The sequence below is a fragment of the Anarhichas minor genome, unplaced genomic scaffold (genome assembly GCF_050575085.1).
Source record: "Anarhichas minor isolate MPS153535 unplaced genomic scaffold, ASM5057508v1 ptg000024l, whole genome shotgun sequence".
Lineage (NCBI taxonomy): Eukaryota > Metazoa > Chordata > Actinopteri > Perciformes > Anarhichadidae > Anarhichas > Anarhichas minor.
Window position 1 is genome coordinate 10,506,046 of NW_027466470.1, and position 24,865 is coordinate 10,530,910.

Genomic DNA, 24,865 nt, shown 5'->3' on the forward strand with positions numbered 1-24,865 from the left:
AACAATGCGACCTCAGCTGGAGATGTAGAATATCTAAAAACAAAGAGATGCAGGAAAATCTGCCTCCTATTTATTAAATAGAAAAACCTGAAACCTTGAAGGAGCAGTAGGATTTTTTTGATATCTTTCAACCCCTTCATTTCTTTCAAGCTCAAAATGAGTGAGACGGGTACAGCAGGCTTTATTTTGAATGACCATGTAACACAGATTCACAGTTCATACCTCAAAAACCGAACAGAAACAAAGATATGTTCGGAAATTAAAAATAAATGGCTGCAAAAGCGTAAACAAACATCCAGACGTCAAAAAATGGAGGTGCTGGTAGGGCATTGCTTGAGAGAAACACAGGTAGTTGGCATCCAAGAGGCAGAGAGCTATCTTATGGCACAGAGGCTCAGGTATAGGGGACTGGGCAGATTCTTATTTACAAAATAGATGTTTGGCAAAGTTTACACATTGATGCCTCAAAGTCATTTCGATACCTCTAACGACTCGGCGTCATCAACTAAGAATTCACAGCTTATAAAATAAGAAAAAGAAATCAAAACTTTTTTTTTTCAAAATTTGCCTCAGTTCTAGAAGGAAGCTGCAGAGAACAGTTTGGCTCACAGCCGAGTCCGCTGAATCCACATTAAGTCTGTTCATGCAAATGGACGATTCGGTGGAGCAACACTATGAGAACATTTGGCAAATCCATCTGCTGTGCACAGTCTCTGCTGGTGGCGGCTGACGAACTAAGGTCAACCACATACAGTAGCACGCTGCTCCTCTTAAAAGGTTCCCAAAAAAGAATTAGCATCCTCAGTGTCACCACGGCCGTTGAATGTATCCTCACAGGTATAAACTCATTAATCCGTGACAGGAGGGTGCAGTCGCCTCCTGCCGTAGGTTTTCGGTCAAAGATCAAAGGTCACTTCCTGGTTGAAAGGTTTTTTGATTGGCCGATAAAGCCAAAGTCTGGTTGTCATGCTGAGGAGTACAGTAGAGTATGTGGCCTCTAGAGGAAAGCAGATCCTAGGATAGCCAGCTTATTACAGAACTGCCAAAGTATCCTTTTAAAGGTTGCAAAAACAGAACACATCTGTGTAATCCAGCTGTGAGAGACACTGCTGTTCACGGTCACTCATCCTTCTCTTCATCTCTTTCTCGTGAGCTTCTGTCTTGGCCTTGAGCGCTTCCGTCCCCTAGAAGGCAAACCAATTGACCAAATCATGAAGCTGCAATTCTCCAGTTACAAATATGACCACCAGGGGGCAACTTTGTGCCTTCCTTGTCTTTCGTTTGGTTGATACGTTCAGTAGAGGCATAATGACAGGAACACTGAACTAAACCAAGGCTCTTTCCCAAACCACTCATCGACAAGGGGATATGAGACGAATGGAAACATAAAGCGAATAAAGCGACACAGAGCCGGGTTATGAAAAAATTCAAGGGGGGGTGGGAATGGGGGGGGGGGGGGGGGGGTCGTTGTACATTGGAGATGAAAAGAGCCGTGGCAAAAATGCATGAAAGTAAAGGTAGTTGATATATAAAACCCAGACATTTAACTTAAGAGATGAGGGGACTGTGAAATACCCACTAGGTTTTCGTGGTTCTCTAGCTGTCTTCCTGTGGACAGGTCTGATCCTGCGAAGGATCAGGAGCTCCACTGGGCACCAGAGCGATCGACCTTGCAACACCAGAGCCCTGAGAGAAATTAAGGCAGAAAGCTGTAACATTTCTATTTTGCAGGTGACATGCTTTGGCAGAATCAGTTATCCTCCAGCATGCGAGGACCTGAGAAAGTGCATCTTTTTCCTCACACATTTTCCAGAAAAACATCTGTGAAACATTTAGGATAATTACCTTGACACATAATTTTACCTTATTACATGTGATCTAATCAAGACACTTAAATCATCTTTGACCTTTCATGTTTAATTGGCTCGACATTTTGCTTTAAAAAAAAAAAAGAGGGTAAAATCAATCCCATTCGGTCATATTAATCATGTGACATCTACTGTGTGTGATTACATGCAATGTACTTGAGAACAGATCATCCATATGACAATAACAGATTATAGCACCGTGTCAGTCAGTTGTTAAATCAAATCCATGAATCTTATTGACCCGGGGGGGCGGAGCTCACCGATTGTTCCTCCTTGGCGCTGCTGCAGTTACCCTCTGGGTCTACAGGGGAGTGATCTGTGGGGGGGTCACTGGCCTGGGAAGGGGGGCAGTCTGAAGACGAGCTCTGCTGAGGGGCTGGAGTGGATGCTGCAGGGAGAGGAAATAAGAAATGTTCAGTAAATACAGCAAGAGGACATAGAACGGGATTTCTACTTTGTTTACCGAGTGTTTAATGCTCTGCTCTGTGAATACTTTTGAGCATCACGCTGGTAACGTGCACAACCTATGCAGAGAAGCAGTGGATTCAAATCCAGATCATGACCTTTATTGCATGTCATCCCTTTTACTTTATTTTCTAAAATACCTGACATTCTGCACGTCATCAAACAAAGCACAACGTTATTAACATGCACGCCCCTCCATACCTGTCCGATCTCCTTAAACCTTATATTCCGTCCCGTGCTCTCCCCTCTCAGAATACAGCGCTCCTGTCTATTCCCAGAGTTAAAAAGAAGCCAGCATGCTGCAGGGCCTTTTCTTATCATACTCCCAGAAATAATATCCATGTGGACATCAGACAGTCTGACTCTGTTGTGGCCTTTAAATCCAAACTTAAAACACATCTTTTCAGTTACTTATTCTTTAATTCCTTCAGGCCTTGTACCTGTTACCATATACATTTATTTATTTATTAAGCCTAGTACTTATAGTTAATAGTATATATATATATATGTTTGTCCTGAATATGGTAAACTTTCTGAAAACCACTGCATCTCTCTAACCCTCTGTGTGTTTGTTGGCCCACAAGCACACAAGCCTCCAAGCTGTAGCTGTTGGTGCCTCATTCCAGATGTTTGGATCTGGATCTCCGTAGATTTAGCCTCTCCTCACGTCTCTTGCTCCCTTGTGTGCATGTTGTCCTTGTCTCTCTCTCCCAGTGTTCTTGAGCTTTGCCTTGTGTGTTTGTGTCGTCTGTCCTGTTTCGGACTCTCCACGGTTCAGAGGAGGTTGTGTGACTCAGGTCTGTTTGGCAACACCTGCAGTTGCTCCCAGATCTTTATTCTTCCTAGATGTTTAATGTTTGATTTTGTCATTGTGATTGTTCTTAGTGCATTTGTACTATGTTGGTGTAATCTCCTCAGTTGCTCCTGCTGAGGTTTCTTCCATTCACTACGACTTTTTTACTGCATTTTATAGCGATCCATCCAATAGTTTTGGAGAAATCTCACTCAAAACTACAAATGTGAACATCATGGTGGCGCTAGAGGAAAAGTCAAGGGGTCACCAAACTCAGGGGGATGTATCACCTGGAAACAATGAATGCCTGTACAAAATGTAATGACAATAGATCGGATAGATGTTGAAATAGTCCATCCTGTGACACTGCCATCCATAGGGACATCCAGCTAGAAAGGCTAATAGTGTTTTTTCAAATGCTTTTCTAATAAAGTGGTACAGATGGAGGTTTAATAAGACGTATTTATGTAGGGAGACAACAATTAAGAACACTTACGTGATTCAGTAGACGGTGATGTGGATGTCCCTGGGCTCATGGTCATCCTAGAGAGATCAAGGTCACTACAGCTTCCTTCCTCTTCCTGGGTCGCAGCAGCTGAAGGTGGCAGCAGCTGACTGCAGACCAGTGTATCCGGTACACTCATGAGGCTTGGGGTCCCACACCTGCTCACCCCTGCAGACGCGATGCCAGATCCCACACCTGCTGCTCCGGCTCCTGACGTAGAGGGGCCCTCGCCGGCATCTGAGTCAAGGCCGAGGCCTTCCTTCCCTAGGCTCAGCTGCCTCTGAAGCAGGGCTGGGTCGGCTGTGTGCTGGGGGCTGGTGATGGCAGAGGAGGGGGCCGACATGTCGCAGGCTTGGGGGCACATGGTGGTAATGGGTACTAGGCCTTGGAGCATGGCAGCTGATATGGCGTGCCCTCCCACGCCCACGGTCTGGGCAGGCATGTAAGCTGCCATGGCCGCCCACTGCTGCTGAGTGGCCGGGAAAATGTTGGCCTGGCTCCAGATGACTGGCTGACCACCGGGGAGGACCTGAGCCACCTGGAGGGGCCCCTGCACGGGGAAGGCCAGAGTCTGAGCCTGGGCGGAAAACGGCTGCTGCGCCCACTGGGCGGCCTGCACAGGACCCATGGTCATATAACCTGGAGCAAGAGGAGGAGAAAACATGATTAAAGGATATTAAAGCTGGAAAAGGAAGCGCAAATAATACAATTATTATTATTGTATATTTTTGAGACTAACAAACCTGCAGTAGCTTGTTTGAGATCAGTAATCAATGACACACATTCAGTTGTGTGTCCTATTTCTGTTACTGTTGCATGGTAATGCATTGGACTGAAAATACTTCCTTGTTGGAGTGTTCCAGGACAACATCTGAGATTTGAGAGTCTGCTGCCAAAAAGCATTGACTTCATAAGCTGTGTTATCGGGGACAGGCACATTGTGAAAAGGATGATGTGAATTAAGTTGTTTCCTGCATTAAAAAGGTTGCCCTTCAGTCGGCTGCTGTTTTGAAATGATGTTGGGACGTTCTTGAATGTTCTTGGAAGACAAAAATGTCAATTGTTTTGCTAAAATATGCAAAATCCCTATTATCTGTCCTTAAACATCGCTTTCCAGTATCTCTGTGGTACAGTCAATCTTGGCTTTTTTACAGACAACACATCAAAGAAAGACATCCCCACCAGCACTTTATTCTCTTTTATGTTTCATATTGTGGAAAAAAATGGAGTCTTTCAGTGCGGGCAGCTACCTGACGGCATGGAGGTGGGGCTGAAGGGGGCGTACAACTCAGCAGTGTGTTGCTGCTGTCGGCTGCTCCTGCTCGGGTCCAGTGTGTTGGCGGGGGATGGGGGCATCTGGTAGGCAAAGCACACGCACGCACACACACACACACACACAGATGTCACTACTATCAAAGTCACCTAAAAGTCACCATGCTGCACATTTATCTTTAATCCGCAGTACTGTCGGATATTCAGGTAATTTAGATCTCTGCGACTGTCCTAATGCAATGACATAACTTTGCAGATAAAATAATGTAATTTCCCCACGCTGTTCTATCAACTTGTACCAATTACACAAAGTTAATCGGGGTTTGGTTTTGTGTCGTAGTACTCACCGAGGGAGGAGTGGACATGTCTCCGAAAAGATCAAAGTGGTTGATGTTCTGTGAGTCGGACCAAGGGGTGAGGGAGAAAGAGAGACAAAATCCAGTGATACATCACGACAATGAGATTTGCACACTCATGAAACCTTGAATTCATCTCCAGATAGGGTATGGCTGGGTAGGTGCGGGGAGTGAAATCTATTCATAAAGGCAGTTTGTGCTGTGGATGGCAAGAAACAACTATCCCCTCGTTTCATTATCAGAAAATGGATCTAAAATGAATCTTTCAAGGCTCGCTATAATTGAGTGGGTAAAAGGCTATTCAGTCCCATAAAACAGACTCTGATTAGATATTCTTATGTCTGCCAATCAGGAGGGGGCCCCCATGAGAGCCCGGGACGCTTTATCATGCTGATTCTACTCCGAGAGCAGATACATAGACAGAAGAGCGTGTTTATTTCATCAAATATATGAAAGAAGAAGCTCCTGGAACCACCCAACCGAGACAATGAGGCCACCTCACCCGATAGGCAGACGTGACCCCTGCTCTAGTCCCCTCTGTCCTCTACTCAAAACTACTTAAAGGAGAGAGGGACGCGGCTATGGAAGGCACTATGGAATGACTAAGTTGCATGAAATGTCTCTGGGGGCCATGCACAAGCAGACAATGAATCACTGTAAAAAGCACAAAAACACACAGAACACACAGGATTTGCATAAACATAACACATACATGAACAACAAAAACACATAGTTAAAAAAAACAGAAAGCAAAAGGAGGAATCACAGCAATCAGTGTTGCTGCTAACAGGGTGTTATGTTTGAATAAGCCGGGACATGGCGGATTGCAGTTTGCACGGCACTTTGGGACCATTGAGGGTCACAGAATGAGTCTGAATTTGGAAAAAAGGTAAACATTGTGCACAGAGGTCTCTCCCTGCAGGCACTGACACACATCAGGGGAGCTCAAGGCTCTCAAAAAGCTCCAACTGAATGAACAGACAAGCAGTAACACTTAGAGATATGGAAGCGCTGCTACTTATACTGGCATGGGCTGTTTGGGTGAGATAGCGAGGGGGCCGGGAAAGTTTATCTGTTTGATATGCTGAGCAACCAGCACACAAACAGCGGAGAGCAGAGAAGCACTTTGCTAGGGCTGTTTTCAAAAGTTGCGTGGAAATTGTCTCCGGGTGAATGTTTGGCAAAATAGGCTTGAATGAATGTTTTTTTATAGGCGATTTGAGAGATGTAACAGCGTTGTCACTGCATGGTGGTGAAGAAATCATAAAATCTACCAGGATGAGGTGAAATATATTTTCAGCTTGATGGAAAGGAGTGGAATCAGAAATGCTACTTGTGCTGTTTTTCTGAACAAAATACATTGCTATTCATTAAGGTCCGAGTGTTTCGTGGCCTTGATTGTATGTAGCCGACTACACTGCATGCAGCTCAACCCAAAACCCCACCTACAAACCTCTCGTCCTCATCCTCTGAGGAAGACGGAACAGCCCCCAATTTATTTATCTCGTCAGTCCGCCGTGCCAGTCAGATGGGACGGGCAGACAGACTCCAAGCTGATTTTCTCTCCATCTGGTCACGACATGCGTCAGATTCCGCACAAGATTGGATTTTGGATACGAAGCCTGCGTTTCTAATGTCCTGTGAAATTGCTGACATGTCTGACTTTGGTTGACCAATCAATTAGTCGTATCTCTTCAAGCAGGCTAGGCATGACCAATGTAGCTTTGTTTCATCATCATCATCATCATCATCATAACAAAAAGCGGATGCAGACATAGACCCCTGGCTGAGTCGTTCTGGGATTAGGAAATCCATTTTAGAGCCTGTAGGCTGCAGTACATAACTAAAACTATTAAATAGAGTAGAGCAAAATAATATGAATGGAGACTGTCAAAGGGGGCTTAAGGTACTTCCTTCAAGAGGATGTTAAAGAGAGGTTTGCAAGGGTAAAGAAACAAATGGTAAAAAATAAAAACACCTACAGTCATGAAATGGCGTTTTGGGACATCATAGATCCCTTCCTTCTGCTGATTGGTTGGGACCTGCATTGGATTGGAGGTCCACGTAAGGAACAAAGCAAAACCTTTTTATCTTTTATTTTTATCAGGCTGGGTTATTAAAAATACAGCAGCTTACAAGAACTGAAACATGTGTATAGAAAAAGAAAAAGCTTTCTGCATCAATTTCGATTTAGTCATTTTTTTTAAGATGCAATTTTATCTTTTAGAGCAATGGGATTATGCAAATTTTTCCAGCTTTTTCGTTGAATCAATTCTACTTAAATCAATATTGATTGCAAACAATGCCCGACGATGGTGCGTGCTGGTTCTGTGAGTATTAAGAAAGCCTATTGTTATGCTGCAACAGTATGTCTCAACTGGTTAATCTGACAATACGAAAATGCCTCGGCTCTGGCCTCTGTTGTATATTTCTCTCCCATTTATTCGAACTATCTGTTGCTGTTAACCTCGCTGCCTGACTCCCCTATTGCTCCCTCAACTGGTTGACTCCCCCTTACGTTTTCCCCAAGTCTATTGATCTTGTTTCATTCTGAGATCAAATGGCATGGCAAGTGATTAATCTCGCTCTCTGCATCTTTCATCTTCAGAGGAACGCAAGATACAGAGAGGCATAAAGAGGAGGAGGAGGAGGAGGGAGAGAAAGGGAGGGAGGGGGGAATAGGATTAAACCAAACGACAGGTCCCTAGTGTCCTAGCTGGTCCTTCAAATGGTCTAAAGCCAAAAAGTCAAAGTGTTGGATGTATAAGAGGAGCCTGGTACGCAGGCTTTGGGTGAACAGCTGACCTTGACTCTTCTGCTGTTGTTTGAGGCATCATATTAAACATAAAGCTTTAATAATTAAAGTAATAATCCTGAAGCTTTTCATGAAATCAAACAGATGTCATTTTTTTCAACAATTGTTGCTCAAAGTATTTGCCTCTCTATATAGCAGTTTCCATTGGTAGTGGGGAGTCTGCCATTCCCATGCTGGATTCACAGAGGAACCGATGCATGCATGTAATCGAGTGCCATTTTATCTGATTGATAGCCTAATTATTTAGTGTGCTCTCTCATTACACTGCATCAGAGCTGTATTTAGTTACCGCTAATGCAAATGAAACATAATACGCCGCTGCTTCAAATAAAACCGTGCAACTGGCGAAACACAGATGGCTTTTATTGTGAAAAAGCCACAAGCCACATTGCGTTTAGCGCTGATGTGTTGCAGACAAAGACATGCTAATTTTCCCATTTTTCAACAAGGGATCCGTTTTAGTTAATGCAGGGAGTAATGGATTAAAATCATAGGGATTATAACTTTGATATGAACCTCTTAATAGAACTCACAGCTTCATTTGGTTCTTTCCTACATGGCTTTTCACATTCAGCCAAGTTGAAACAGAAACCTTGGTTTGATCTATCTTTGAATCCCCAGAAAATCCTTTCTCCAAAAAAAACACTTTGCAACTTCTTACATGAATCTTGAAAGGTGCTATAAAGTCAAGTTGTTAGTACTTTTACTATTATAACCTATCACAGGGTATGAAGAGGGAGAAGAAAAGGGGGCAATGCTTGTCTTTGTACCTGATAAACGCTCTCCTCTGACTGGGGGCCACGGAGGGGTTCGTGTCCAGCCTCAAACACTATGTACTACAGAACAGAAGTAGTGGGCAAGGCGTAGAGGTGCAGAGAATAATGCGATGTGAAGACAGAGAGAAAGGTTGGCATATAAAACAGAGAGATACAACAAGGGAGTGATACATGACGAGAATAAATGAAAGCACAGGGGAGCGAGGATGGCGTCGAGTGGGGAGTGAAATGAGATCACGAACATGAAGGTTGTGTAAAAAAAAATAAAATGGGGCATGGGAAAGAGGAATGGGGGAGATGGGGAGAGAGAGAGAGAGAGAAAGAGCGAGGTGGGAAGAGCACAAGTATAATAGGTCAGGCAGTAGTTCAAGGCAATGTGGAGGTCTGAGCTGGAGGTCTCCCTTCAACATCAGCAATATGATGCTCCTCCTCTTTGAGAGGAAATAGACCCAGACGTCAGATTATTCGCTTGAGATCCATAAGTGATGTCTCGGATCAGTCAGTCTCTCCTCTTAAGATTGATGTTAATAAATGCCTCTATGGATCTCAATTTAAAGGAATAGTTTGACATTCTTGGAAATACGTTTATTCACGTTCTTGACAGTAAGATAAATTCCCTTTCTCATATCTGTTTGGTAAATGTGTAGCTGGAGCCAGCAGCTGCTTAGCTTATTTCAGCATTCAGACTGGAAACGGGGAAACAGCTAGCCTGGCTCTGTCCGATTCGACCAGCTCGGCAGTGTTAATTTCGTCAACAACCTATTTTTCTTGAAATAAACAAGGGTTCAACTAAATAAAAATGATCCACTGAAAACAATAATTATGACAAATTAATGTTTCGTCAGTCCTTTTAAAAAACCTGCATTTTTCTGCGGAATCACACAACGTCCTCTCCGCCCATAACTATTCCTTGTTCAGAAGTTGAGCTGTTTGACCTGTTGCACTTCCATTCGTAAGAAGCGTCTTCCATTCAATAACGTTATGTCTCTATCAGAAATTATATCTGACATTAACAGTTCTTGGAAGACACAGATTTATGGATTAAACTATTTTACAATCCACTCAGAATTAGACAAGAATCAGCGACAAAAAAGTTATGCACTACAAAAACATGCAGGCAGGCAGCACACTGACATTTATAAAAAGGTAAGTAAATGTAACATCAAAAGGGGCTGTGGATGTAATGTTAACAATACTTTCAGTCTTTAATGTTAAAAGGTTAAAATTATAAGATTAATGTCGCAGTCAACCATCTAAATCTTCGCTAAAGAATTTACGCTACGTTAACCGAAGTTTTAGCTTCTCTTCTCAATCTTAACCCATAAAACAAACAGAGCTGTAATGACCAAGTGAGTGAATCAGCTTCTGAATGATCGTCTTAAGTGAAGAGAACAGATAGAAGCTAAAGCTAATGCTAGGTGAGCAGGAACCACAGAGAGTGAGTGGTTCTGTTCAAACAGAGTTTGCATCACTGCAGAGTACCGTGGACAGTGTGTGTAAACTGCCTTTACCACTAACCTTGCGACGGATGAGAACGACACCATAGTAACAGTACACCGCAAAGATGGCGACAGCTGTAAAAATGCTTCGAAGACATGATAAAAATAATAAAATTTCAGTCAAAAGACTAAAACTAAATCAAAATCAAGGGCCAACGTTATCACTGCAGCTCGGATTAGGTGGTGGTAGGTGGATTTTGTTACCTTTGGACAGACAAAGCCGACTGTTTCCCCGTTTCCAGTCTTTATGCTATGCTAGGCTAATTGGCTGCTGGCTCTAGCTACAAATCCACTGCGCAGACACGAGGGTGGTATTGATCTTATCAGCAAGAAAGTGTCAAGAACAAGCGTATTTCCCAAAATGTCAAAGTACCCCTTCAAGATTCTGGCCACAGTCTGGAGTTTTGTCAACCAACATCAACATAATTGGAAGCTGCAAATGGAATGACTTTATGCAAAACACACTTTAAGAGCAAAGAACAGAGGTGATCTGAGAGGTGGTGGGACGTACCACTGAACATAGCATTCAGAGTAAGAGTTAGTGTTGTCTGTATTCAGTGTGAGCAAACACAGAGAAAGAAAAAACATGTACAGCCAAATAAATGCACAGGGCAGAAAGGAGGGAGAGGGTAACAACCAGTCAGGGGGTCTTTGGAAGAAATCAGAACATTGACACAGATCAACTTAAAAAATATGGTTTTACAACACTGCACTGGCAAATGGGAGTTGAATGGTTGAACAAAACTGTCCAATAGGATGGTCTACTGTGTATTACTGGAATGGTGGAATATAATGAATCATTAATTCAAGCAGATCAGTGACTGGAGGAGATATTAAAATGTATGATTAATAGTTTTTTCCTTTTTATTCCAAGCTTTAAGAGTGAAAACAGCACCAGTGAAGCTAGAAAAGCATCAAGATCAGCAGTGTTTCTTTCCTGCTCGTGTGCCATACGGACCTACCTGGTAAACTGGATCGTCCACTTCGTCCTCCAGGATGGTCTGTGTAGTGGTGGGACAGAAGGCAGATGACACATGTTGTTTTTCATCAGTAAGACAGTGCAGCCCAATTTAGAGTCTCATTAAAAAGTAAATGGAAGGACGGAAAACAAATAGATTTGTCTCCGTCCGTCTCTTCCTGCCAGCGAACATAATTACACACTCATAGTGTGTTTTAATGAAACAGTGATTTGGTTTATCGACCACACACCAACGCGTGCATTTCCTCTCACACAAACCTGACCTGATATATATATATATATATATATAGATATTCAACATAGAAATCAATGGTGCAGACAAACACTCTTCAGTTGTGTGAATTAATTGCTGGCTAAGTTATTACGTGTGATCTCGCCTCCGAATGGGAAACAAAACTGAGGAAAAAAAGCAGAAATGTGCCGTCCTACCTGGTAGACCGCCTGCTCACAATGTTTATCCTTCTGGGCCTTCTTCTCCATCTCCTCCCGCTGTTTAATGTCGTAGATCAGCGTGAAGAGGTCGCGCAGGTCAATAATGAGAGGCTCCGCCTGCATGAGAGGAGGAAGATGAGGAAATATGTGGAAAATCAAGCAGTGGGAAGTAAGAAAAGAGAGGAAATGGACAAATTAAAAAAAAAGAGATAAAGGGAAAGAAGGGGAGAGGCAGTGTTTGGGGAAATTAACATTTGTAGACAAGCAGGCAGAAATAGAGGTGTAAGAAGGGGAAATGGCCAGTGCAGAAGATACGGGAGAAGAAAATCAATGCAGCAAAAATGATTTATATTTTTGGAAAATTATCTTAAAACCTTTAGGAGTAACGTCAGAAAACAAATAGTAAACAGAATTCTGAAGTGAACAAGACTTGATTGAACTGTGTTACCCTCAACAATTTGATGAATGTGTTATTTTATGGGGAGTGACCTTTATGAATTAATTTATTATGTATTTATTAAAATATTCATTATGTTATTTTAGTCAGCCAACTTACGTAGAATAGATTATGTGAAGACTATGAAGTTGTTTGGTTCTGCCCTTGTCACAGGGAAACAAGCTCATAAAACTCAAACAGAAGTTAAGACAATATCAATATCTACTCGTTTACTTAGTATCTATCTGGTCAACTGGTGTCTTGTAAATACATCTGACCTGAAAATAATGCAGTAGAGACTAGCATTAGAGGTGTGCATATCAATATTGGCAGCAGTGTCTTAGATCAGACAACAAGGTGGTGTTAAAATGACCATTAGATAGTTTCCTTTCTTTAGAAACAAATCAAAAGAATGAACTGACCTACAGTACACATCACAGCAATCTTCAATTACACCACTATTTGCGTTTTCCACAATCCTCCACTGGAGCTCCAGCTGAACATTTATGATTAAACAAAAGAGTGCACATCTGTAGGCTTCAGGCTTGGACTTGAGTCAAAATCGACAAATGAGAAATGAGGACTTGACTGCCAATAAACTTGATTTGAGGCTTGAATGCAAAAACACTGACGTCTCCAATTTTAATCAAAGTGTTTTTGAGAGTGCAAGGAAGGCTTTGCACAGCTGCACAGCTTGAATATTTAATTGTTAGGCCTACTGTGTGCATTGCATAGACTTGGTCTCAGCTATGTAAATGTTAAATCCTGTGCCATTTAATGGTCACCCTTTAGAAATGTACAAAAGACCTGACCCTCAATTATCTTGTGACCTGGTTTGGAACTGCCCTCAAGGACTTGGGACTTGGGACGTGACTTGGACTTGCATGAAATAGCTTTTTCGACAGCACTGTGGTAAAGTACCTACCGACTGTGCGTTCTTGATGGCCACAAACTTATGGTGACCCTCCTTCCCGCAGACGTAGCCAAAGGCCCGGTGGTCCCTAGTGTCCTTGGCGATGTAGCTGATCTCGTGGACCGAGTGGTGATGCATGAGCACCTATATGGCAGAGGTGTTAAGTGTTACAGCAAAGACCACGTGGGCTTGGTGAAATATGGTTTTCACACAATCGACTCTTTGTCTTGCTCCTATTAAAGATGAAAAAAGCCTCTGTTTTGTTTAATTTCTGAGTTAAAAAAAAATGTTTTTCAAGTACAAGAACTGTACACTGTGTTGGCAGGAAAAGTAGGCCAAACCTACTTTAAACATCTTTGCATAATGTTGAGCCAACTGCAACTAACCAACACAGAGGGAGGAGGGAGTCAAATCACAACACAGTACTGAATAGATATTATAGTTACTGCAGAACTTGTAATCCAGCCGCATGATGTTTGTTTTGTCAGATTGAGTGACATCTCTTTATGTCCATCTTTGATATCAGCAGGATTTGAGATGCTGGGAAATTTGGCGATTGAGGAAAACTAAATCCCATCCCATTTTAAAAAACTACTGTTTGATGCATTCGCAACATTTCTGATTAATAGACACAAAATAGGCACCCCAATAAAGCTCACAAAATATAAACACGAAACCATAGATACACGCTGAGAGTAATTCAGCTGCCACTCCGCTATTAGCAGAGATAAGCTGAAGCACTAGGGAGGAACTCTCGCTAGCAACGCCTCAGATTAATGTAAAATACAAAACTAATATGACTAGTCTACGATTCAGCAGAGAATCATGTCAGCTTCACATAAAGTATTTCCATCTAAAAGCTTGCTGACGCTGCCTGCCTAACTCAAGAGGGATATTAAGTGTGGAGGGTTATTTACTGCCAGTAATCAGTAAATAAAATGAGAGGCATTAGGGGGCATGATTTCCAAAACAACAAATGAGCTTGTCAAAAGCTGGTGAGCTGGCTGGCTGGTGGCTGGAGGCTTAATGTTCTTTTTCATTACCGGCTAAAGACACACCACTATCGCCACCAGTCATATTGAAAAGAGATATTATCAAAGATGGGTGCTTTTTTTGGGGAGTAGACCACGGTCGGTGGTGGGGTGGGGATCGGCAGCCATGGGGCAAACGCTGTTGCATAATTATCAGTTTAGCTCTAATGACAGCTGAGGTGGAGCCGTGGTGTAATTAGCATTAGCGGCAATGATCATTAAGGGGTGGAACTGAGTGCTAATTATCGGTTAGCGCTGATGAGCAGAGTGGGCCTATCTAGCCAACACTACGCCCCAGGACGGGGGAGAGCCGAGCCCCTCGATCATCCTGTAATGGAACAGCAGGCCTCCGAGTCCGCCAGAGGGATGGAAGCCAGGATGGAGGCGGAAACAGCCCGTCTCATAACATCACCATAACATTGCTCACTGTGCTATCATTAACAGGCAGACCAGGCCTGACTGATCTTAAGTAGGTCCTGCAGTATACCACTAATCTTACTAGGGTGCAAAACCAGTTTACTCAAATATCAAATGGAAGACCTTCAAGTTGAATCTTTACGAGCTAAAGGGCAAACTGTCCAGTGGAAAGCACGTTGTTGCTTATTTCGCATTGATATTTGGAGAAGAATTTGGATTTTTGCAAGGTGATGGAATTTTTTTTTTATTTCAGCACAACCTTGTGAATCATCTTCCCTTCTCCACAGATATCGCAGTCAAACTAATATGTCAACCGAGCCAGCCAGGATAACAAGATGGCGGCCCTGGCAGCCGCTGTGAACTGAACCGTGCCAGCGTCTGTCCTCTGGATGTCCTGTACTGTAGGTTCACAGTACAGCAGCTGGCGGAGGCCTCACAGTGCAGCTCTGCCACGAGGCCCACTCGCTGACATGCTACTCACCCCTGATCTTTCACAGTAAATCTTGATCCCGCCGAATGAGACCGTCAAGAACACTCTCTGCTTGTGCTCCCCTTTGGAACGCGCCGAGGAAGCCATTCCCTGCAGGAGATTAAAGGAAACGACATGTGGAGATGAAAGGATACGAGCTCAGCAAGAGAGACAGTGAGCCTTCTTCTCCTCCGACTCAGGTGAGTGCGACAGTGGGAGATGGGGGGAGAGATTCGGGGGGGGAAGGGGGGTTAGGGTGACAGGAGTTACATAAGGTGTGATGGGACAGAATGTTCTTTCAAGTGCCATTTCTTGAAGCTTCACTCTCAGAGGAATTCACACGTCGAATTGTGCAGCGAGTCTTATTATTATTTTTTTTTTTTCCCCGAGCACCATTTTTTCTCTCCCTTTTCTTGAAGTAGGTTTACTGCACTTCAACGTGACACAAGTGCTAGCTAACAACAATAAGGTGAGATTTGCTGACAGAATGGATCGCGCTGCTGACCGACCAACCCGCCCCGACAACTTCACATAGTGCTGACTAAACAGCCGATCCAGCCTTTGAAGTGCGTTTCTCCCCATGGATCTCAGTAGCTCCCCTTTTCTTTTATTCTCAGCTCTAATAAAGAAAACAATTAACCGTGTTCTATTTGACGCGATCTGTGTGCTTGACATGCCTTTCACAGAACAAAAGCCTGCGGGAGAAGAGAAGAGGGGAAAAGAGGAGAGGAGATAAGAGGAGAAGAAAGACCTGCCTTCTGCGCTGAATACGTCTGACAAACCTGCAGGCCCAGTAACGTTAATGAGTGGTCAACCTCTTCTGTACATCAGCTACCCTCCACGTTAGACTTGTTTTCCTTATAAGGATTAGCTAATATTTAAAACCCAAGCCATAACATGAATCATCACCAAAGCTCTGCTTCTGCAGGGAGATATTAAAGGGAAAATATCCATTCATCTTTACACACATAAATGTACATTTATAGGAGAGAAAATGGACCTGAAGGGACTATGGGAGCATAAAAAGGGGAAGGGTAAAGAGAGGAGGATAACGAGCAGAACAAACAGCAGGGATAAGGAAGAGATGAAATAAGTGAGAGAGAGGCGGGAGGGGCGATGGATGTTGTCAATCAGCAATCGACTTCTCCATTTGGTGGATTAGTCCTCAAGGCAACGAGAGGCAGCTCAATAGAGACCCCGTCCCCTCCTCTATCCCCTGTCCAGATCATAGCAGGTCTGTATCGACTGCTCCATTGACTGTAACTGGCTAGTAGCTGGTGACTGCTGGAGTCATGTGGAGGGCACTGCTGAAATGTCAGAACTGAAATGTTTCATTGGACATATCACTTGGAATGGATACGGGTGATGAGAGGCTTTGCCTTCCAGCTATCCTGCTCTTCTCGTGGGGCTTCCCACACATTTAAGCTCCAGCCAAGTGTGTGAGAAGACACTTTCAAAGCCACGCGTATACGTCCTCTTTTGAAGGAGGATTTATCCCGTAGCCACCTACTGCAAAGATGCTTATGTGCTGCTTTTTTCCCCAACAAAGAAGAGTGATAAGTACTTCCTTCCTTTTACTGTGGAGCCAGTAAACATAGCTGGCATTTAAGAGGATACGGAATAAACTTTAGAGAAGAGGAAGCAAACTATTTCCGAGTAATATGACATTTATCTTGATAATTGACTGTTAGCTAAACCCCTCCCCGAACAGCAATTGTTCAATCATAACTTAGCAACCAGGTCTGTTAAGATTTCTCCACATGTTGAAGCAGTGTGCATTAGGCTCTCTTAGCTTCAGCCTTCTAGTACGATATACTGTGTGTAGCCATAAAGTGCAGAATTAAGTCCCCTTTTGGATGATTCTTGTTTTGTTCAAACCAAGTCATAAGTCTTATGTTATTATAATTAGGTTACATCTGCTCGCCTCAGTCGTCATTTCAACTGATGAAATTGACGGTATCTGTTAAAAAAAACCTGTTATCAAGGTAAACTGTTCCTGTGCGAGAACAGAAAAGTAACGAGTGAATCTACAGCACATTTTAGCAACACTCATCCACAATCAATAGTATTAAGACTGTTTTCCCCCGACTTACTGTCGGGCTGAATTTGACCTATTTTACACACTGACTAAAAGATTATCTGGGTCACATTATCACAGTTTGCATAAGTGCTACAAGTATAGCGTCGTAGACTTTGTTGCAAAAATAGTAGGCTGTGACTGACATGATAAGACATTCAAGAGGCAGACATATTGGGGGGGGGGGGGGGGGTGTTGCAGTCAAACACTAAAAAGTGAAAATTTACTACTCGAGTGATATATTGCTTTTAGCGTCTCAACATAGGTAGCCAGTTTGCCTCCAAGGTCAGAAAGCTGTATGAATAAATGCAGAGAGCTTTGAGCAATGCTAAAAATACAGCAGCCTATTAGAGGGGAAATAAAGTGCAAAGCCGCTAGCTTTTTGCAAAAGATATAAACCCAACCTTACAGTAGCTGACACAGAGCTACCGAATAATATGGCTGGACTTTTATTTGTTCCGTCTGGTCAGGTCTTTACAGAGCTTCAGTGAGTCATATACAGAACAAGACAGCTCCCATGACTCATTCAACAGACAATACAGACATGTCCGAGCATGCCTTCTACAAATCTGATGGTGATGAGCGAAGAGGCTCAATGATGTCCCAACACACACACACATACATACACACACACACACACATACACCCACATGCACACACACACACACACACCTTCAGCTTCATCATGGAGTCCTGGCACAGCTTGTCCCCGCGCGCCGCTGTCACCTCATCAATCCCGATCAGCTTGGCCTTGTAGCGTACGCCATCTCCACGGAAACGCTTAATAAGCCCCGCCTCACTGCGGTCCTGACCTGCGGCGGGAGAGCAAAAGAGAGGACGAGAAATAAAAAGGAGAAAATGAGAGCGAGTGATTACAGGAGGCAAAGATGTGAGCTCCAACAATTTTAGCGTCAAGCCCTGCTTGAGGTATAGACATACTACTGTGTGTGTGTGTGTGTGTGTGTGTGTGTGAGACAGAGAGAGTTGGCTGCTCTGGTATAAATATTTATGGAATAGGAAATGCAGAATGAATTGCAAATTAGCAGCAGTGATTGAACGAAAATTGAACTTGCGATTGAAAATGAAGCTGGATAAAGCCAGTGGACTAAATGAGAAAACAACTGGAACATTGGGAACACACTGCCCTCACCCATTGCAGGGGCATTGTGGGGCATTCACATTGAAATCTCGGGTGGAAGGTTTACGGGGTGGTTGAGTGGGGGAGCTCACTCCAACGCCTCACCCACGCCCACAGTTCCCATGGGTGCTATTGGTGGTGACAAACCAGCATGAATGGCTGCTATTCAGAGGAATCATCTCGGTCCAGCGCTCACCCATAATCCACCGGGCCCTCCCTGGGTGATGGATGTTGGCTGGTGGGATGGTGGTGTGAGACAGGAGGGCAGCTCCAAATGTGTGTGTGTGGCTGGCCTTGGGCTCTTTAATGTCTCCCCCCTCGATTCTCCCGCCCATCCCTGTTGCTGATTATTCTATCTGTCAATCTCTGCAACCTGACACCACCTTGACACAGACACCTTTCTCATTTTTGCCTCCGCGTTATCTGCCGTCGCGCTGTTTTGATTATGAAGGTGCAAGCCTTCAAGCGCCGTCTCGAGCTCCTGCGATGTATAAACAATCCCCTCATAACCTCGGCCGGTTTTGTTAGCCCTCAAAACACCGTTTACCGCTGGATGCTGGATTTACATGACGAGATAGCAGGATTTCAAAATCAAGGTCACCCTCACCTTTGAGAATTTAACAGCTTTCAAGCTCCCTGCTCACTCGATTCTAGGTCAAGAGCCCGTACAGTACAATCAGTTAACGGCACAGTTACGGCTAAGCTGTGTGCAAGAAGAGAAGAAGGTGTAATATCCCTCTGTCGGGCTGCACCCAAAGACAGTATTACACCAAAATTACCTCATTCCCCCCAGAAACACACAGTATCTCCATCCATACTACATCTACCCTAACACAGATGGAATTTCTCCTCCCATCTCTGCAATTTCCAAGGAAAAATCAAGAAGACGTTTTTTTTCCTTCTTCTTTTTAAGTGCAAATTAAGTGGCTTGTGCAAAGGGTGAAAAAAACCATCCAAGTTCGAATGCAGGCACTTGTCTTGGCTATGCACACCCTCTCACTAATTCATGAGGGAACAATTCTCTAAAGTGAGGAGGATGGGGGGAGGGGGGGGGGGGGGGGCTTGATGATGCTGAAGTCATTAAAGTCTCTAAGCAAGTGAATGTCAAAATCTGGTTCTAATTCAGACTTGTTTCTAAGCCAGAGGATAATGAGTGTTATATACAGCCACCGTGATCCTCTGAACATTAACCAGCTTGGCATGCAGGCAGCAACCATGTAGAGAGATTACCATTCCCACTTTGATGGCAAACTCCCTAAAAAGACAAACGGTATACATTGCTATGTGTGTGCTGTTGCTTTAAACCCTGCAGGACAGAGGGCGGACTCCTACGATAATTACTGCTGTACCTCATTCAACCCATCCCTCATACAGTGACTGGAGCCTATTCATACAGTATTTTGTATTCCATCCAGATTTTACTGACTCATACACTAATGTAATGTAAAATGCATGCTGCTCCAGTTGCATTTTAAACACTATCGGTCCAATTCAGCGCAGCTCTCTCAGATGAGCTTTAACCAGATGTTCTGTGCCATTTGTTTCTTTACATACAGCTCCCCTAATAACACTTCAGGAGAGATTTAAAGGTTTATGCACAGATCCACAAAAAAAAAAAAAGTAGGCCTTGCATACCCAATGACAGTCTTGACACAGTGGCATAACTCGTACGCTACGTGCTCTGGGTTCGGATGAGCGACTGCGCTGTATTTGAAAACTAGAGAGCTGCGGGGCATTCTGTTTCATGTTGTTACTTTTACTGTAAGAAAGGAGAAGAGAGCGGGAGAAAGTGCGTGTGCGTGTGCGTGTGTGTGTGTGTGTGTGGTGACACATATTCCTCTGGCTTTCTGGCTTTACAATTACCCAAGGTTGAATGGTCCTCACAACATTTCTGGCCCATAAGCCTGATGTTCATAATTTGTCTGACAGAGGGCTGCCTAAAGCATAGTCAGCATCTAAGTGTATCCTACACATAGGACAACATGCCTGCCATCTGGGAGTCCTGGTGGTCTGAGATGCATGCGTCCTAGGTTAGAATCCAGCGTGGGACCTTTGTCGCACTCTTCTCCCCCACAATATTTCCTATTGCTCCCAATTTCCAATGCTTTAATAAAGCCATGAAATAGCCAAATCTTCAAAAATGGAGCTGAGATTTAACAGCCAGGACATCAGAGGGCCTCAAATCAAAACGCTGCCCTCACCCACCTGACACAGACGGGCCCTGCACCAGGACCATGGAGAGAACAATTACTGTTAGCCCTGCACCATACTGTTTCAGGGCTTGTCTCTGATCACAGAGTTGCATCCTCCTCCTTGCCACACTAGAATGGGGACAGTGAAGAGACAGATGGCAACAGATGGAGAGTCAGAAGTGCCCCTCCAGATATAAGGACTTGGCAACAAGGAACTTTTTGTTGGGGATCTGGGCATCGAGGCAGCTTAACCTTTGAACCGTTCCGAGTGTGTATCCGTCTCTTCCTGTCAATAATCCCCGTCTGCCAGGAGGTCCACACACGCAATGTATTGAGCTCTAATGAGAGGCGATGCCTACTGAGTCATGGGCGCACCTACATGCAATGCACAATGTTAACCGTTGCAAAAGGAAAACACTATGCATGTCCTATCAGCGCAGGGGGCTGATGACTTTAAGCAGCAGTAAAGAGAATGATGTCTGAGGAAGGCAAATCTGTCCCTGCCATCTGCCTCCCCCATGTGCACGAAATAACATTCATAAGGCTCAGCAAACACACAGATACACACTTACAAACACTAACAGCAGCAGGCATTCCCTCGTCTAACCCACACTGATGTCAAAATTTCCTCCACCCCAACCCTGGCCTTCAATAATAGATTAAGATTTTGGTCCGGAGGCTGATCGTTAAAGCAGCCACAGAGTTAATGAGGTGCATTGTGCACATCGTCAATGCGGTGGACAGACCATTGAGTCACACGCAGGTATTGATGTGTGCTGAGTGGTGATTGGTGAGATCGTTCTTTAGGTAAGGGGCCCCACAATGATGCTATTATCACACTCGTGATGAAGCAGTTGGGATGAACAGTCGGCTAAGCGTAACAGAAAATGATTTGGCCAAATGTGGGAAATAGTGTTTGAATAGGGTGAAATGGTAACTACTTGTTCCGCCTCTTACAATCTGTGCAATCAATGTCACACATTTAGTGCGAGAGGTGACTTGTGATTTCATCTTTATTTTTGCTCTTTCTGTGTCCGTCTGCTGGCGTCTCCGTCCTCTCTTTCAACGTCTCTCTGTCCACTTTCCTGGCCTCTCTTTTTGAAATGAGCTCATTTTTTTTTTTTTTTTGCACACAGATTACAGTGGGAGAGCAACAGTTGCTATGGAGATAGAGCAAAGCCACGCATGTTGATGGATGGATGGAGGGGAGCTTTGACTTTACCATGACAGCCAGAGTTTGCTGCTGTGAATGATTTTTGAAAAACATACGGTTGTATTTTCCTCTGAAATACGTTTTTTAAGTGAATAATGAAGCAATAGGCAAAAACAACAACAGCACATGCATTAAAAGATGAGGCTGGAAATATACTAGATTTTCCTAATTATCAACAAATTCCATGAAAAGACCAAAACCAACAATGAACTTATCCTGCAAACAAGCGTCTGTGTAAACATTTTAAGTTCAGTAACAACATTACAGTTAGTAATCCCAGTCGCTTTGACATTTTATGGGAAGGTCAAGTAGGCGTTAGCGTCGCTCTGGAGGCTGGAAGTGTGAGGTGTCATCTTCTTTGTCATCTTCTTTGTCATCAAAGAAGATGACAAAGCATTCCTGAAACTCCACAGTTGTCTTATTTACATGTTGTATCTTTATCTTAGCTGCTAGCTAGCCAGTGGGACAGTTGGAGGGTGTGTGAACCGTGGTGCTTCACTTTGGAAATAAACATTCTAGAGCGATTTGAGCAGTCACTGGGGCTAAGTTAGGCTTGTTGATTGTTAAAATACAGTGTGTCATTTTCTATTTCAAAACGTTTTAAAGAATTTTGGGAAATAAGCTTTCTAGTGTTAGTTGAGGAGACTGTTCTTATATTTGTGCATTAAACATAAAGCTAAAGGCTAAAGTTAGCGTCAGTCCACTCCACATTTAAAATGACTTGCCCAACAATGTTAAATGAACTACACTGAGGTACATACTTCATAACAATAAATTGAGTTTTTAACTCAAATATACCCATATATACCATCATGCTGCTGCACTATTTAGTCCCCTTTGAGTAACAAATGCTAGAAACATTTAAAAAACGTAACTTTAAGTTTATGGCCGTATTTGCAACCCTTTAAAAAAAAGAAAAAGATTTACATCTTCCCGAGGGGTGAATGGAATTGAGCATAAGAAACAGCGGAGGAGAAGCCACAAACACTATTACACATGCATGGGTCTTCATGGGAATTATTGACATGATGGAAAATAGAAAATAACAGCAATCTTATCTTTTAAATCAAACCCATTTCTTCTGCAGCTTCTCAGCCGTATGAATATATACACAGGGCTTTGTCTAAATACATGTCATCAACCTCATCCTCAGCCGTGTCCTTCACCTGGACCCAAGCCTCCTCATAAACACCCCCAGCTGTGCTGCCCGACCGTCTGCATGCATTTATGTTGCCCCATTTCCATTTATATGGATCTAAATAGCATCCTCACTGATTGTGGCAATGGTCCCTGCAGCACATGTGATCAACATGATAAAGTCGGAGGCTGATAGCCTGCGCTGATAGCCTGCCACATGGCCACGTGTGTAATAGCCCCCTCGCTCTGCTCTCCCCCCTCCACTTAACTCAAATCAATGGGCCCTCCTCCAGCCTGGCCATTTATCTGAGCAAGCCGACAGGGCCAGTGAAACAGCCACCGAGGACCCGGCCCCGCGGCCTCGTTACAGCCAGCCCGCAGAAGCCAGATTTACTGGACTAGCTGGAGTGGCTTTATTCATGGACGGAGAAATGAGTAAAAAAATAAATAAAAAAGGATGAAGAGAGGCAAGGCCAATGAGAAAGCATACTCTTCTTGCTCCCCCCCCCCCCCCCCCCTGTGGATCTCATTCTTTCTCCCTCTCTATCTGCTCTTCCTTTTCTCCCTTCAGCCAATTCAATCCCATTTCAATCTCCCAGTGAAGTTTCAGAGAAAGCCTCGTCCTGTTACATCACTTATGCTGTTGATCAAAGCGACAGGGTGTGAATTACCCTGTCCATGACACCTAAATCATGGCGCTACCATACCCTGGAGCTACATGGAAGAGCTGTTACTACATCTGGATCTTCTCGGCGAACTTGACTGAGAGAAGCTTCTATCCCTGTAGTCCAACGTTATTTAGCTCCATCCAAACATGATCTTTTTATTTGTGTGTTCGCTGCCTGCCAAACACAAGAAAGCTGCCAGTTTCCCAGTTTGTCTAGACTCCGCTACATGCTTCTAGTCGTCTTTTGGCTGCTTTTCCTTCAACACCATATATATCAGACATATTTTCTGACACACAAGTGCATTACAGAATAGTTGTGCTAATGCATATCTGTAACGAAGTTAGGGAGTTTGCTAAAGTAGCGTCTCACGTACCTTTGATTCTCCTGGACTCCCTTCGCTGGCTGGTTTTGACACCCGGCTGGAGCTCGGCCTCCGCTGACATCCTCCACTGCTGGGTCCCTCGTCCTGCTCACAGCAGATCCACCATGGGTTAGCTAATCCTCCCAACTCCCAGTGTCCGATTCCCCCACACTCCAGTCCTCTTACAGCCGCTCTTTGGTGGAAAAAATCTCATTCAAATCCATGATGAGATGTCTGGTACTCCTCAATAAATGAAGATCCAGCATTGATGACTACACTCCGTCACTACTGGGCCATGGTGTTTGAGTATCGCTGAACAACACATGAAAAGATGGTTGGATTATGAGCTGTGTCACCCCTCTCGAGAGCAGCCTCAGATCAGATTTGACATCTTCTGGAGTGCACCCGAGTTCTCTTCTTGAAGGTCAAGTATCACATGATCCAGTGTTGCTCTTTTCTGAGGGTCCACCTATTACTCAGGAGTAATTCCCCCTGGGGGAGACTGCAACATTGATTGAATCAGATATTGTTCTTCAGAGTAGGTCAGGAGTAGATATTATTCTTTGGAAGGGTACTTCAGATGCAGTCCGACAGCCCATCACAGTCACTTGCTCCGAGCACTGCAAGGCGAAGAAGAAAGGGATGACAGTTAATGTGAAGCTGGAGGTGGTTACAAAGCCAAAATGAAAAACACATGTCCCTTGATCAGTCATTACAACATTAATTTAAAATACAAAATTGCAGGCGCCAATTTAACAAATCAACAAAGACTTATTATCTCTTCTGGATCATCAATTCTTAACGAGAGCAGCAAATACGTGCTGTTCAGTGCCCACCCTAGAAAGAGACCTGTGGCGAAACATTCAACACTCTTGTTTCATGTACAGCTTGTGAGTAAATACAGAACGTTAAAGCATGACCGGTGCTTCTGTGCGTGCAAAGCAAATTTTTCAGAAGATGGATTGTTAATGCTCACAGCTCAACGGCACGAGAGGAGGGGAAGTGGCAGAGAGCGTTGAATGACGGGCTTTCTCAAAGGAAACTGTGTTGGAA

General features: G+C 43.8%; 1 protein-coding gene across 1 annotated transcript; it reads right to left on the reverse strand.

The window, feature by feature from the left end:
- Positions 1-1,596: 1,596 nt before the first annotated feature.
- Positions 1,597-23,894, reverse strand: dab1b (DAB adaptor protein 1b). Its single transcript, XM_076097884.1, has 13 exons — positions 23,825-23,894; positions 17,776-17,915; positions 15,039-15,137; positions 13,122-13,253; positions 11,758-11,877; positions 11,312-11,350; positions 8,845-8,910; positions 7,242-7,301; positions 5,251-5,298; positions 4,882-4,987; positions 3,623-4,270; positions 2,129-2,256; positions 1,597-1,686 (listed from the first exon to the last, which is right to left on the reverse strand). Exons 1-13 carry the CDS (start codon positions 23,892-23,894, stop codon positions 1,597-1,599), a joined length of 1,746 nt encoding a protein of 581 aa, XP_075953999.1.
- Positions 23,895-24,865: the final 971 nt, after the last annotated feature.

Coding starts and splice junctions, on each gene's coding strand:
- dab1b (XM_076097884.1), bottom strand. CDS start 23,894: ATGTCAGCGGAGGCCGAGCTCCAGCCGGGTGTCAAAACCAGCCAGCGA. Junction 17,916..23,824: donor GGAGTCCAGGAGAATCAAAG/GTACGTGAGACG, acceptor CTCCCGCCGCAG/GTCAGGACCGCAGTGAGGCG. Junction 2,257..3,622: donor ATCACCGTCTACTGAATCAC/GTAAGTGTTCTT, acceptor CTCTCCCTGCAG/CATCCACTCCAGCCCCTCAG.